Raw genomic sequence first — 12,853 nt, forward strand, 5'->3', positions numbered from 1 at the left:
TTGAATGATCCCACCAATATTAGTTTCCTTTTCTATTAAGTCTTTTCTAAATACTTCAATGGCTTCATCAATAGTAAAAATTTTAGGTCTATCCGTTTGACTATTTCTCGGTGTTGTTGTTGTTGTTAGTGACTCATCGATTGTTGCATTATTTAATAATTGAATTGATAAATATACTCTTGCTCCTGTATTATTTGATAGTTTTATTCGAAATTCTATACGTTTACTAGTGTCACCATCAAAAATAGCATTTTGATTGGTATTATATCTATCATATTGATGATTTTGATTACATCTATTGTAAGGTATTGGATAGTATTGTTGTTGTTGTTGTTGAATACTAGGATATATTCTATATATGATAATTAAAACAACAACGTATATTAATTTATTTAAATACATACTACTATTCAATTCAATGTATATAAGAGAACTAATTGCTGTTTTCTAACTTATTTCCATTTTATATGTTTGAGTATAGTTCTCAATATCAGTTATTACAATATTTTCTAAATGTTTTTTGAGATCTTGAACTCGAACTTTCTCAATTTCACCATTACTTAAAATTCGTTCTTGTTCAATTTCACGATATTCAAAACAACTTATTTTTAGTTGACGTAACATGTAGTTACTATCATAAGTACAACGGATTGGTATATTTAAATCTTCATATTGTAAATTAAAATGACGATAAAAAGGTTCTGCAGCATCCAGTATACCACCAATATCTGCTTCTTTTGTAATTAACCTTTTGCGAAATGCTTCTATAGCTTCATCGACAGTAAAATATTTTTCTTCACTTTCTATAGGAATTATTGTAGTGGTGCTAGTTGATAAGTCTGCATCATCTGTTTCATTTTTTATATAAAAATCATCTCTGTTTTCTAATATTTCACTTTCTTTCATCATAACAAATGAAATATTTACTTTAAGAATATCTTTGTTTGGTAGTGTTAAATTAAATTCAACGGTTTTTGAATTTAAGTCGATTGTAGGATCAGATGTAATGGATAACGCTGAATCAGTTGTGGAATCAAATACAACTGGCAATGATAATGAATTATGAATTGTTACATGAAGTATAACAAAACAAAGTAATACCCAATATAATTTCATTATGTTAATTTATTATTTTCTTATATCTACACTATTGGAGGTGTGTTGGAGAGATACTAATTAATGTAGTATAAATACCCAACCTTATATATTCTATAAATGTAAAGCAAACACGAAATAAAAATTCTCTTTCTCTTCTCGACATTAATTCTCCCTCTCCCTCTTTATATTTATAATAATTCTACCTCTCCCTCTCCCTCTTTATATTTAAACAATAATTCTACCTCTCCCTCTTTACATTTAAACAACTCACCTATATATTAATTTTACATTATTAATAAAAAAAATCATTTTGTTTGTGTTTGTTTTTGCTTTTTATTTATTTTATGATTTCTATAGATAAAAAATATAGTTACATTTACAATAATTTTCTTACTTCATTTGTTAGAGGTATATATTCAAACATTTTATCATGAATAATTAAACAGTATAGAGATGTGTTCGGTGATATATTTTTAGATGTTTCCAATTCAATTCGTATATCGATGGGGCCAGTTTTTACTGTTTCATTTTGATGTGTTACATCAAGAACAATAATCGGTGCTTCACCCTTGAATTTTTCGCGCGTTAATAGAGGTTGCGGTTCACGTGTATAATAGCTTTGTTGAAATTTTATATACATATCATAAAGTAGGGCGAAACGGTTCCTATCAAACTTGAGGTTAAGATCATCATATGGATATGTATCAGAATTCAAATGAACCTTAATGTTTGTTATATCACAGTGAATAAATTTTTTTTCACTACTTTTGAATCCTAAAAGAAGAAAACGTGGTCGCTCATTTTCATTTGCAAGCTTAACATTCCATAAAACTTTTGTATTCGATGGAACTGCAGGATAATAATACATATCCCATGTTCTAAATGATATATTTAGTGGTTGACGGTTATTAATTACTTTAAGCATTTGCAGCTTGTATACATCAGCAAGTTGAATATGTGGAACTTTCCATGTAATATTTAAAATTGATAGTTTACAGGTTTCACTGGAAATGATAGATTTCAATACATTCGTATCATCTTTTGATCGCAATAAAATTAATTCATGTTTAGCATTAACTATAATTTTATCAAAATCTTCAGCAAATCCAAGAAGCATTTTCAGTGGAACACAAAAATTAAAATATCCACTCACAAGAGTAAGATCATCTGTATTAAATGGAGCCCATCCTGCGTTGACTAGATTTCGACTTTCGCTTTCATTTAATGATACATAATTTTTTATTTCTGTTGCTATACCCAAATGACGTGTACGATCAATTTCTATACCATTAAGTTCATATCTTATCTCATCAAATAAGTGTGCTATGCAATTGTTTAATAACTTTATCGATGCTGATACTGTAGAGTCCGCTTTTGTTGCAAAACCTTCAATGTATAAAAAACTCTCACCAGGAACGACATACAGGTCTTGGTTTTGAATGGAAATCCTAATTTCATCATTATTTTGAAATGATTGTAAATATGATATATAGCTGTGATACTCCTTTCTTATTATAGCATTATCAAATTGTGGTTTTTGTAAAACATTAATAATGTTACTCATTTTTAAACTCAACCCTTTATTATTTTAGTGTGAAACCCAAACTTTCCAGGAACTCTTGGTTAGTTTTACTTAAAATATTTCTCTTTTTCCTTTTTAATCCTTTATGTTTCCTGTTGTGGTGATGTGATATTTTAGTTGTGTATCCCTTCAAAGTTGATGGTTGAGTGATTGTTATATCCGCAAATACCTCCTTTTTGTTAAATATTATCATTCTTTAGATGGTTTCAAGTGTAATCTAATTGAAATTTTTTCCCCACGAAAGTTTATCAATTTTCCAGATTGATCAACAACTTTCAAAACAATGGTATTTATTGTGTTTGTATTAACAGGTAGATATATAACGTTAGTAGGATTTTCCGTGATTTTATATCCTGGGCTAACGACGAGTGAAAACTGATGAAGAGTGTGCGCTGACTTGTTGTTTATATAGGATCCTGTTACAATATTACACTCAATAACTATAGTGTTTACTTTTGTAATTTCTATCACTTTATCAGAATAGTGATCAACATTCGATTCAAGTACTCTTTTACTAAAACCTAATAATGAACCAATAGTGTTTTCTTTATCAAAATAAATTGGATCAAGCGTACTCTTCAGATATGTTTGAAGTGTATTGTAATTTGCTTTCATAATAAGATTTCCATTTTTTTTATTAAGCTTGCGATATTCATCCGTTATTAACTCAGATATATTCGAAAATTCATATGATCCAAGAGGAATAGTTATTTCATGTCCACCTATATGAAATTTATTGTTCTCTTCATCAACATTTGGTATTGAGTGATATGTATCAAAACTTATTAAACCGCAAACATAGCTTTGTTTCAAAATTATTGGTGGAAAGTAGTTGGCGACAAGTACTGATTTTTCATCATTTAAGGTTAATGTTATCGACATCTCTACGGTTGACGTTAGAATAAATGATTTATGTAATTGATTATTCTTTTATTGTGAAATATTATTAGCATTTATCCAAGAGTTATGCTCTGAAGAAAATCCTAACCATTTTACATAAAGTCTATTTCCTCTCCTTCTAATCACTTTTTCCACTAAATATGTGTGTGGAAATTTGGTTTTTGATAGCTCATATTCATAGAAACCACCTTCTATATCCCTTCCTTGATAGTCCTTAAGTATATATGTATTAGGATTTGTATTTTTAATAGATTTAACTGTAAATATTTCGGTAGTCCAATTTGGTGTATATCCTTTTTCAAAATGTTGTTTATATTTACTTATTCGCACATTATCATTGATTTTAAACTTTGGTCTTTTAAATACCTTGAGGTTGTTGTAGACTGAATCTAAAAGTGATTTCTCATTTAAGGAATTCACATCATTCGGCGACATTTTTATAGTTCGATGAAATGTGTTATTATATATATTAACTAGGTTTTTATATATATCAATCCATTTATAATTTCCACGAAAACTAAACTCTTTCCACATTTTTCCTTTCAGTGTTCTATTAAATCGTTCTATGATTGATGCTTTTAGAGTGCTGTATGTTGAATAATGATTTATATGATTTGTTTGCATAAGTTGAGAAAAATTGTTATTAAAAAACTCCTTTCCATCATCAGTTTGTAAATTTTTGGGTTTTCGACTACTTTGATTGAAAACTTTCTGCATAGCCTTTACTACACTTTGAGCTGTTTTATTTTTTATTGCTTCAACCCAAGCTTTTTTCGAGAATGTATCTATAACGGTTAAAAGATATCGATATCCGCTGTTAAAGTTCACATAACTACCCATTTCAACAAGATCCGCTTGCCACAAATCATCGATACCCTTCATAACCACTCGTCTCCTTCCAAAATTTTTTCGTGCTTGCTTGTGTAGTTCATTAACAATTTCTCTCTTATCCTGGTTAAGCTCCATATTGATGTTGTCGATTGAAGTAAAAATTGTTTTGTTTTGATGTTATATACCCTCTACTATATCTTATTTTTGATTTTAAATATTTAATTAAAATATTTATTTTTTCTAGTATATCCAATACTTTGAAAAAGAAAATCTTCGATGGAATCAAATCGGATATTTATTATTTTTAAAGTATCTTCAATAATTTTTTTCGTATCTTCAATATTATGATTTTTCAAAATATTCAAATTGGTACTCAAGTTGTTGTTAAATTGATCAATCACACTTTTTAGTTTAGTTAAATCACTGTTTATAGCTTCAATATGTTTTTTATTTTCTAGAACAATTTTTTCCACTTCAACCCATTTGAAAATATATTCTTTCATTTTTTCTATATGTATGTCTTCTTTTAGTTTGTTCTGTAATTCTTCGAATCTTCTAAGTATTTCATCTTGCTGATTTTTGATTTTATTTTCGATTTTATCTATTTTTTTTTTCAAAAATATTTTTGTTACAGCATCATCAGGATCAGAGGGAGCACTTAAATTAGTTATTTTCTTCCCATGAAAGTTTAAAGCATTGTTGTGAATAGTAATTCCAAGTGATCTACCTAAACTCAATTTTAGCATTGCATTGTTGACTTGGTTTTTACTTCCGCTCTCTCCAAATTTATTGATTGTATACATTTTTGATTTTTTTATTTAATAATATGTGCTTCTCGCAATTCTTCAACAATTGAAATAATTTCGTTTTTGTGATTGTTGTGACCAACACCTTCAGATGAAAGGAGCAATCTTAATCTGTCAACCAATTCGTTAGGGTCATCCCAATATATATAATTTGGTTTGTGATTGTCTAATGATTTCAAACTCAATCCATTACCTTTGGATATCCTATTTGAATTCACATCAAATAACCGTTTTATTATAAATTGATATTTATAAGCTTGAGTTCCCTTAATTTGTTCTCCTGGTGAATAATTTCTTTTATGAGCATTTGTTTTCATCAAAATATCCTTATATTGATTTAAATCCTTCTTTGTATAATGTTGAGGTTTAATGTGAAACATGAGTTGAAATAGTCCGGGAGACATTTTCCAAATAGATTCCCCAATTTGAATAGAGTTACATCCATTAAATTTTAATTGATTTTTTCCAAAATACATATTTCCATTTGTATCTATATGAAATCCATAAACTTTATCTAATTGTCTATTATCGATAAGTGTTTGTAGAACGTTGGGTAATGAAGATGCTACATTTATGTCTGATAGATTATCACTACTCAATTTTATTCGCTTTCTATCAATATTTAATTGCGTAACAGCTTTTCGTTTATTCAATTTTGATGAGATATCATTATTCAATTTTATACGTTTTCTATCAAGATTTAATTGTGAAACACCTTTCCGTTTATTCAAGTTTAATTGGTTGTTATTAATCAATTTTAAACGTTTTCTATCAGTATTTAATTGTGAGGGTCTTTTTCGTTTATTTATATTTATGATTTTGTTGTTAGTTAATTTTATACGTTTTTTATTAGTATTTAACTGAAATTCACATTTTCGTTTTGAAAATAGATGTGATTTTTTCATCCGCTTATTATCGTTATCGTCAAATAAACTGAGATTGTTATCATTAGATCGTTTTAATTTTTCTCTAAGCTCATTCCGATTCACTCCACATTTTTCTAGTGTATAATCTTTTCTCTTTAAATCAACTGGAATATTATAATTTTTTCTTATCCTTTTATTAGTGTTATTTTCATCTGATGAAAATTTTCGTTTTTGTGAAAATTTCTCTATATCCATCTGTTCTATTTCTGAATTATCTTCTTTATGTGTAGAATTTACTATATTCGGAAATATTGTTGATGAATGTTGATTATTATATCTTTCATTATCATTACTTGAGGTAATATCTCTCATTTGAAGTCCATTGCTAGACATATAGTCATCATCATCATTATAAATGTCTGATATAAAGCTATCATCATCATCATCATCATCCTTATTGTTTTTATCAAGTTTTCCATCGTCTTCATATTGTTTATTATAATCATAAATATTTTTATCATTATATTTATTAGAATACTGATTACTTTCTTTTTTGTTCTCATCTAGTTTTCCTATAATATCCTTCAAAGGTTTGGTTATTGGTTGAAATGTATCTTCTAATAGATTATCCCTATCTATTTGATTAAGTTTAATGTTTTTTAACTTTTCTTTCAATACTGCTCGTGTTTTTACAATTTCCTTCAACAAATTGTGTCTCTTCATGATTGGATAATTTATTTTTTATTTTTTTTGGTTATGTATCCATCTGCTTCCGATCTGCTTTACATCTGCTACCGATCTGCTTTATATCAGCTACCGATCTGCTTTATATCTGCTACCGATCTGCTTTCTTTCTGTCACCAATCTGCTCTCTATTCTGTTTATAATCTACATTATATCTGTTATCAATCTGATTTATATTATAACTGAATAAAACAATTGAATCCTTTGCGATATCGACCTTTATCAATGGGATCATCCTTGCTCACAATAAGAAATCCATATTTATCTTTCCAACATTCACTACAAAGCTTTAAAAAATCTTTAAATGTCATGTCACCCAAGACATGATCATTATATATATGTTTAATATTCATTTCATCTTGCTTAAATATGATAATCATGTTTGCATTATCACGTATTAAGTGTTTAGGAATCCTTGTATATGTTTGACATAAATAAAAACAATCAATGTGTTTATGTCTTCCCATACAAAAATAATCCCTTATAGTATTTTGTTTATCGCAAATTACATCATCAAATACCATTATAGAATGCATATTTGCTTTGGCTGGACTTATAACTTTTTCATTTTCAGAGAATGTGAATAGGTTTATTCCTTTGATTGGAGTAATCAATTTTTTTAAATATTGATATTTTGGTTGATATAAAGATTTAGAATATATATATATATTCCTGAATTTGAGGCCATTAGGGCTTTCTATGAGACTAATCATAACATTTGTTTTACCACAATTTGATGGGCCTACTATAAGGGCACGTATAGAATTTGGTAATAAAGTACTATGTACAATCCTTTTTTTCTGTGAACAGACATTATCAATGTTTTTCACAGCAATCTGTTTAGTTTGTTCTATTAAACGCATATTGCTAACTAAACTTTTTCAATATAAATTTAAGTATATATATACAAAAACTCTTATTTTCATTTAAATCGTGTACCCTATCACTACATAATCAAAAAAAAATTATGGTTATTAATTACAAGATTTATAATAAATGTAAACAGTCTGTTACTGGATTTGGATTGGTAAACAACTTAATTAATAATCTTCCGTTTGAAGTGCATTTACCTGGATATCAATTTTGTGGACCAGGAACTAAGTTAGCACAACGTTTAGCACAAGGAGACAAAGGAATAAATTTATTGGATTCAGCTTGTAGAGAACACGATATTGCATACTCACAAAATAAAGATATTCATTCTCGTCATCAAGCTGATAAAGTTTTAATAGAAAAAGCTTGGCAAAGAGTTAAATCAACAGATAGCAATTGGAAAGAACGAGCAAACGCTTGGTTAGTAACAAACTTACTTAAAGCAAAAGTTAAATTCGGACTCGGTATGACAACAAAAAGAAAAATGAAGAAAAAGCAATGTAAGCAAAAATTATTTGCATCGACAGTTAAGAATACTTTAAAAGTATTAAAAGATAAGAAACCTAACAATATATATGATGCTGTAAAAATTGCAAAAAACGTTGTACATTCAAGTTTTAAAAATAAAAAGAAGAGTAATATTGGTGTACCAAGAGTCATTCGAGTACCAAAAATTGGTGGATTTCTACCAATAGTTCCAATTTTAACTGCGTTATCAGCCCTTGGAGGTTTAGCAACTGGAGGATCGGCTATTGTAAAAGCAGTTAAGGATATCAAAAATGGGAAAGAACAATTAGCTGAAGCTACTCGTCATAACAGATATATGGAATCAATTGCTATGGGAAAAGGATTATATCTTAAACCTTATAAAAAAGGATATGGACTTTACTATAAACCAGCTCCAAAAAACTTCTAAGTAGATTACCCAATCGACCATTGACGGATATCGATTTGGTTAAGTACTGCAAGCCATTGAAACACTTTAGAGGGGTTTTTATGCGTGACTCATTACCAAACAAACCACTACGACAAGAATGTGGAATAGTTAATTTAGATACAACTAATGGGCCAGGAACACATTGGGTTGCCTATTACAAAAATTACAACTATAAGGAATATTTTGATAGTTTTGGTAATTTACAACCACCGTTGGAAATTATTAATTATTTAAAACCACCTATCGAATACAATTATAAACAAAAACAAAAATTTAATACTTACAATTGTGGTCATTTATGTATACAATTTCTCTTTAATAAATATAATATCTTGTGAAAAAAACAAAACAAACAAAACCATTTTTTTCTTTTAATTATTTTTTTATTTTATAGTGTCCCCAAGCATAGGTGTCAACACCATTTTCTCTTATAAATCTCTTATCATCTAAATAATTTAAAACTAATTTATGTATATGTTGTGTGTACAATTGATGAATTTTTGATCTAAAAACATACATAGAATCATAATAATTAATTTGTTCAAAAAGACATTTTTTAAAATCGTTGGTTGAAAGTTTTGCTGTAACACAATGTTTTACACCTTTTATTTTCTTTATTTCTTCATCTACTTTATCAATCTTAATTGAATACATTTTTGAACGTAAACCAATGAATTCCTTCATTATTTTTCCACCACATTCATCTTTCATCATTCCTAGAACTTTTTTGTTTTCTAACGGAAAATTATAAATATTATTAATTGGATACGCTGATGTATCAAAATATTTTGTGATATCACTTCGAATATCATCATAGAAATTTTTTGTTTTAATATCATAAATAAATGAATCGGTATCCATGTAATTTAGAGTAGTTGATTGATTAAACTTTATTTTCATATAATTATAATGAAAATCATACATTTTCCATTTCGATAGTTCTAAAACAGTAAATCCAATATATATTGGTTTATTATATTCAACATGCGATTTTTTCATTTGAATTACAACCATATCGTTAGATATTTTGAGTGAACTATGAAAATTAGGTTTAGCTATAAGAGCCCTCGCACCCAATTTTCTACCTTTACTCTCCCAGTTAGTTACAATTTTAATACATTTTCTTTTATCAACATTTTCCATCGTCTTGCCATAAACAGCATTATTTAATAATTTGAAAAAATTCTGTTCAAACAAATTTTTAGCTAAAGTTCTGTGATAGTTATTTAAATCAATATACTTTTGCAACCAATTCGTTTGTTTAAACTGAAGAATTCTATGTATTTTTTTTAAAACTAATCCATGTTTAATACACTGTTGAAGAGTTTTATAATGTATGATATAATTATTTTTATCATTTAAATTCAACACTAATTTAGATTGTCTCATAGAACCAAGTTTTTTATTTTCAGCGCAAAATGGTAGGTCATTGTGATAATCATGTAATGAGGATGGATATTCTAAGTCTACCTCTAATATATATCCTATCTCCGAATCTTCTTTGATATCATTCAAATTAAACATTTCAATATTTCCAACCCATTCAAAATTTTTGTAAGGTAGATACTGTGACATAGCATAACCATATAAATTATTAACATCTAAATAAATTAAAAAGTTTGAATCTTGACATGGATTATAATCACTTACATATATATTATTTGCAACTGAAAATCGTTTAGAACATTGAACAATCCCTCCTCTAATACCCTCAACAATAAAATTATACTTTTCAAAGTCAGTTAATAATTCTAGTTCTATTCCAGTTGTTTTTAACATTGCACTCCAATACAAACCAGGTGCTGTATAATATTGACATGGATCTAAATTATAAATTTTTTTACATACTTTTCTAAAATTTTCAAACACATCGCATAATAACAAAACATCAACTTTCAAATAAAGTAATAAGTAATCTTTTAAATTGTTACATTTAAATGTATTCCATACATTTTTAGCGTGTGTATAGTCATCCTCACTACAAACCTCATTAGTTAGCTTATTAAAAAAATTGGAAATAGGTGGTAAAGCGTTTTCTTCTAATCGTTCAGGAGAATCTAAATAGTCATAAGGAAATACACCTTTACGCTTCATTAAATTAAATTCACTATCGTTAACAAAAGTTGATTTAACAGCATTGAAATCTTCATCAGATAAATAACCCGCTAGCTTTTCTAAGCTAGATGCCATAAATTTACAAGAATCTAGAAAACGTATTTCAATACTCTTATTTGAATCTATATAAATTCTTTTCGATATAGAAATATAAAGTTCCTTATTTAATGGAAGAATATTTATATCACCAACTACAGAGGAGAGTTCTCTAACAAACAAATGAGAATCATATGCTGAAAGATTATGAAAAAATACTGGAACAAAATTTGCTATTTGATACTCTAAATTACAATTTTTATGAGCAGGTCCTCTGTATTCACCTGTCAAATGACAATGATCAGCTACTCTAACATCAGTATTTAAAAAAGACTTTTCACAAATATGACAAATCGGATGTTCCTTTTGGTATTGTAGTTGAATTGATGTTAAGGAATTCATTGGTTTTACTTTAGATAAATAATTGTTATAAATCCATACAATCTCTCCCACTAATGAGTTAAAAAAATGTTTTGTACAGTCTTCACCTGAATAAATTTTAATCTTGTCTAAATTTGAATCAAATAAACATTTGATATAATAACTGTATGCAAATGGAATATGTTTTTGAACTGATTTTACTTTACTTGAATTTTGTATCTCTAACGGTTGAAGAATGCACTCAAAATCAGCATAAATTGAGAATGGAATATCTAATTTATGTTTAAAATTCTTAAATTTAAGTATTTTATCTTTATCTGATGGCATTGTTGTCACCATCTTTTTACACTCACGTTTGTGTTTCTCTAGTCTACTACTTGAAGAAACATGAGTTAAGCAGGTGTTACAAAAATGAATCCTATTTTTATTCTTTGTTATAGAACTTCGCAACAATCTAAAAATATATATATTTTTTTAATAAATTAGTATTGTATTGTAATCAAAATAATATCTTATTATTTTTACCTTGATATATTTTTTATCCAGATGTAATGAAATTTATCATCCTCTTCTATTAGGAGAAGATTGATGTGAGTTGATTTCTCAGCTTCTGTAAAATAGTAAGGACCTATAATCTTAGCATCCTCTAAACCGAACACATTTATACTTATATCAGGATTCTGCAACTCAAAGACTCTGATTTTATTTATGGTAAGGGGAAATTCCATGTTTTCAAAATTTAATATTATATTATTTTCCAATGTTATAATGTGTGCCTTAATGTCCGTTACTTTGTAGTTGCTACATTTATGTGGTTTCTTTTCCTTTGGAAGTGGATTTAATGCTGATATTATTGCCCATTTAAAACAATAGACATCATTGTTTTGCACATTGATGCAAGCCTTTTTATTCCTTATTTTGGGAGGAAGATTTATGTATTGAGATCCTCTCAAACATGTATATTTGTTGATGTTGATCTCTAGATGTTTTATTTCGATTAAAGTCCATCCACTATCTCGTTCTTGGAATTCACTCATTTTTTTAATTATTTCATTACAATTTTCAATATAATGATTTAAAATTTCTTCCAGTGTACTTGAGGGAGATAGTACCAACATTTTTGTGTGATGTGTAAATAAACTAATTTCATCTTCCGCTTTCTCTTTCATCAAAATATAATTACAATGTAGTGTACAATTATATTTAATAGATTCATGCTTTTGCAACGCCTTTTGAATTATATTGATTACTTTTTCTTGAATTGATTTGAAAAAGTTTTCGGGTATCAAGTTATTGATCTCACTATTTTTTATTTTATAACTTTCTATTCGATTTTGAAAGCTAGATCCAAAGCAAGACACATCCTTATCTAACCATTTTACACACTTATCGATGTGTGTGTTAGTGCTGATATGATTCTTCCACTGATTTTTTGGAATAGCTAAATTGCAATTTTCACAGTATACCGTTTTTTCCTCTTTTTTTTCATTGTGGTCCATTGACTTCATATGCTTTAAAAGCTCTGGATAAGTACTAAAATTCTGATTACATTTCACACACTCAATTGAATGTTGTAAACGCAAATGACGATTCAAAGATTGATTATGTTCGTAAGTTTTCTCACAAATATTACATACAAATTCTCTCATTTTTATAACAATAATTTTGAATTTGATTAAATAAA

General features: G+C 27.6%; 1 protein-coding gene across 1 annotated transcript; it reads right to left on the bottom strand.

Moving 5' to 3' along the window:
* Window positions 1-447: 447 nt before the first annotated feature.
* On the bottom strand, window positions 448-12,829 carry LOC131996142 (protein PFC0760c-like). Its single transcript, XM_059365592.1, has 7 exons — window positions 11,837-12,829; window positions 11,695-11,779; window positions 11,334-11,623; window positions 10,624-10,985; window positions 6,629-6,800; window positions 6,437-6,565; window positions 448-1,043 (listed from the first exon to the last, which is right to left on the bottom strand). The coding sequence occupies exons 1-7, from the start codon at window positions 12,816-12,818 to the stop codon at window positions 448-450; spliced, it is 2,616 nt and encodes an 871-aa protein (XP_059221575.1). The 5' UTR covers window positions 12,819-12,829.
* Between the last annotated feature and the right edge of the window lie 24 nt (window positions 12,830-12,853).

The sequence above is a fragment of the Stomoxys calcitrans genome, chromosome 3 (genome assembly GCF_963082655.1).
Source record: "Stomoxys calcitrans chromosome 3, idStoCalc2.1, whole genome shotgun sequence".
NCBI classification, from domain to species: Eukaryota; Metazoa; Arthropoda; class Insecta; order Diptera; family Muscidae; genus Stomoxys; species Stomoxys calcitrans.

Bases quoted from the DNA above. Each gene is read 5' to 3' on its own strand.
- LOC131996142 (XM_059365592.1), bottom strand. From the start codon at position 12,818: ATGAGAGAATTTGTATGTAATATTTGTGAGAAAACTTACGAACATAAT. The intron at 11,624-11,694 runs GTAAAAATAATA...ATATATTTTTAG, and splicing joins TGGATAAAAAATATATCAAG to ATTGTTGCGAAGTTCTATAA. The intron at 1,044-6,436 runs GTAATGATAATG...TATCATTGCCAG, and splicing joins AATGAGAGATATTACCTCAA to TTGTATTTGATTCCACAACT.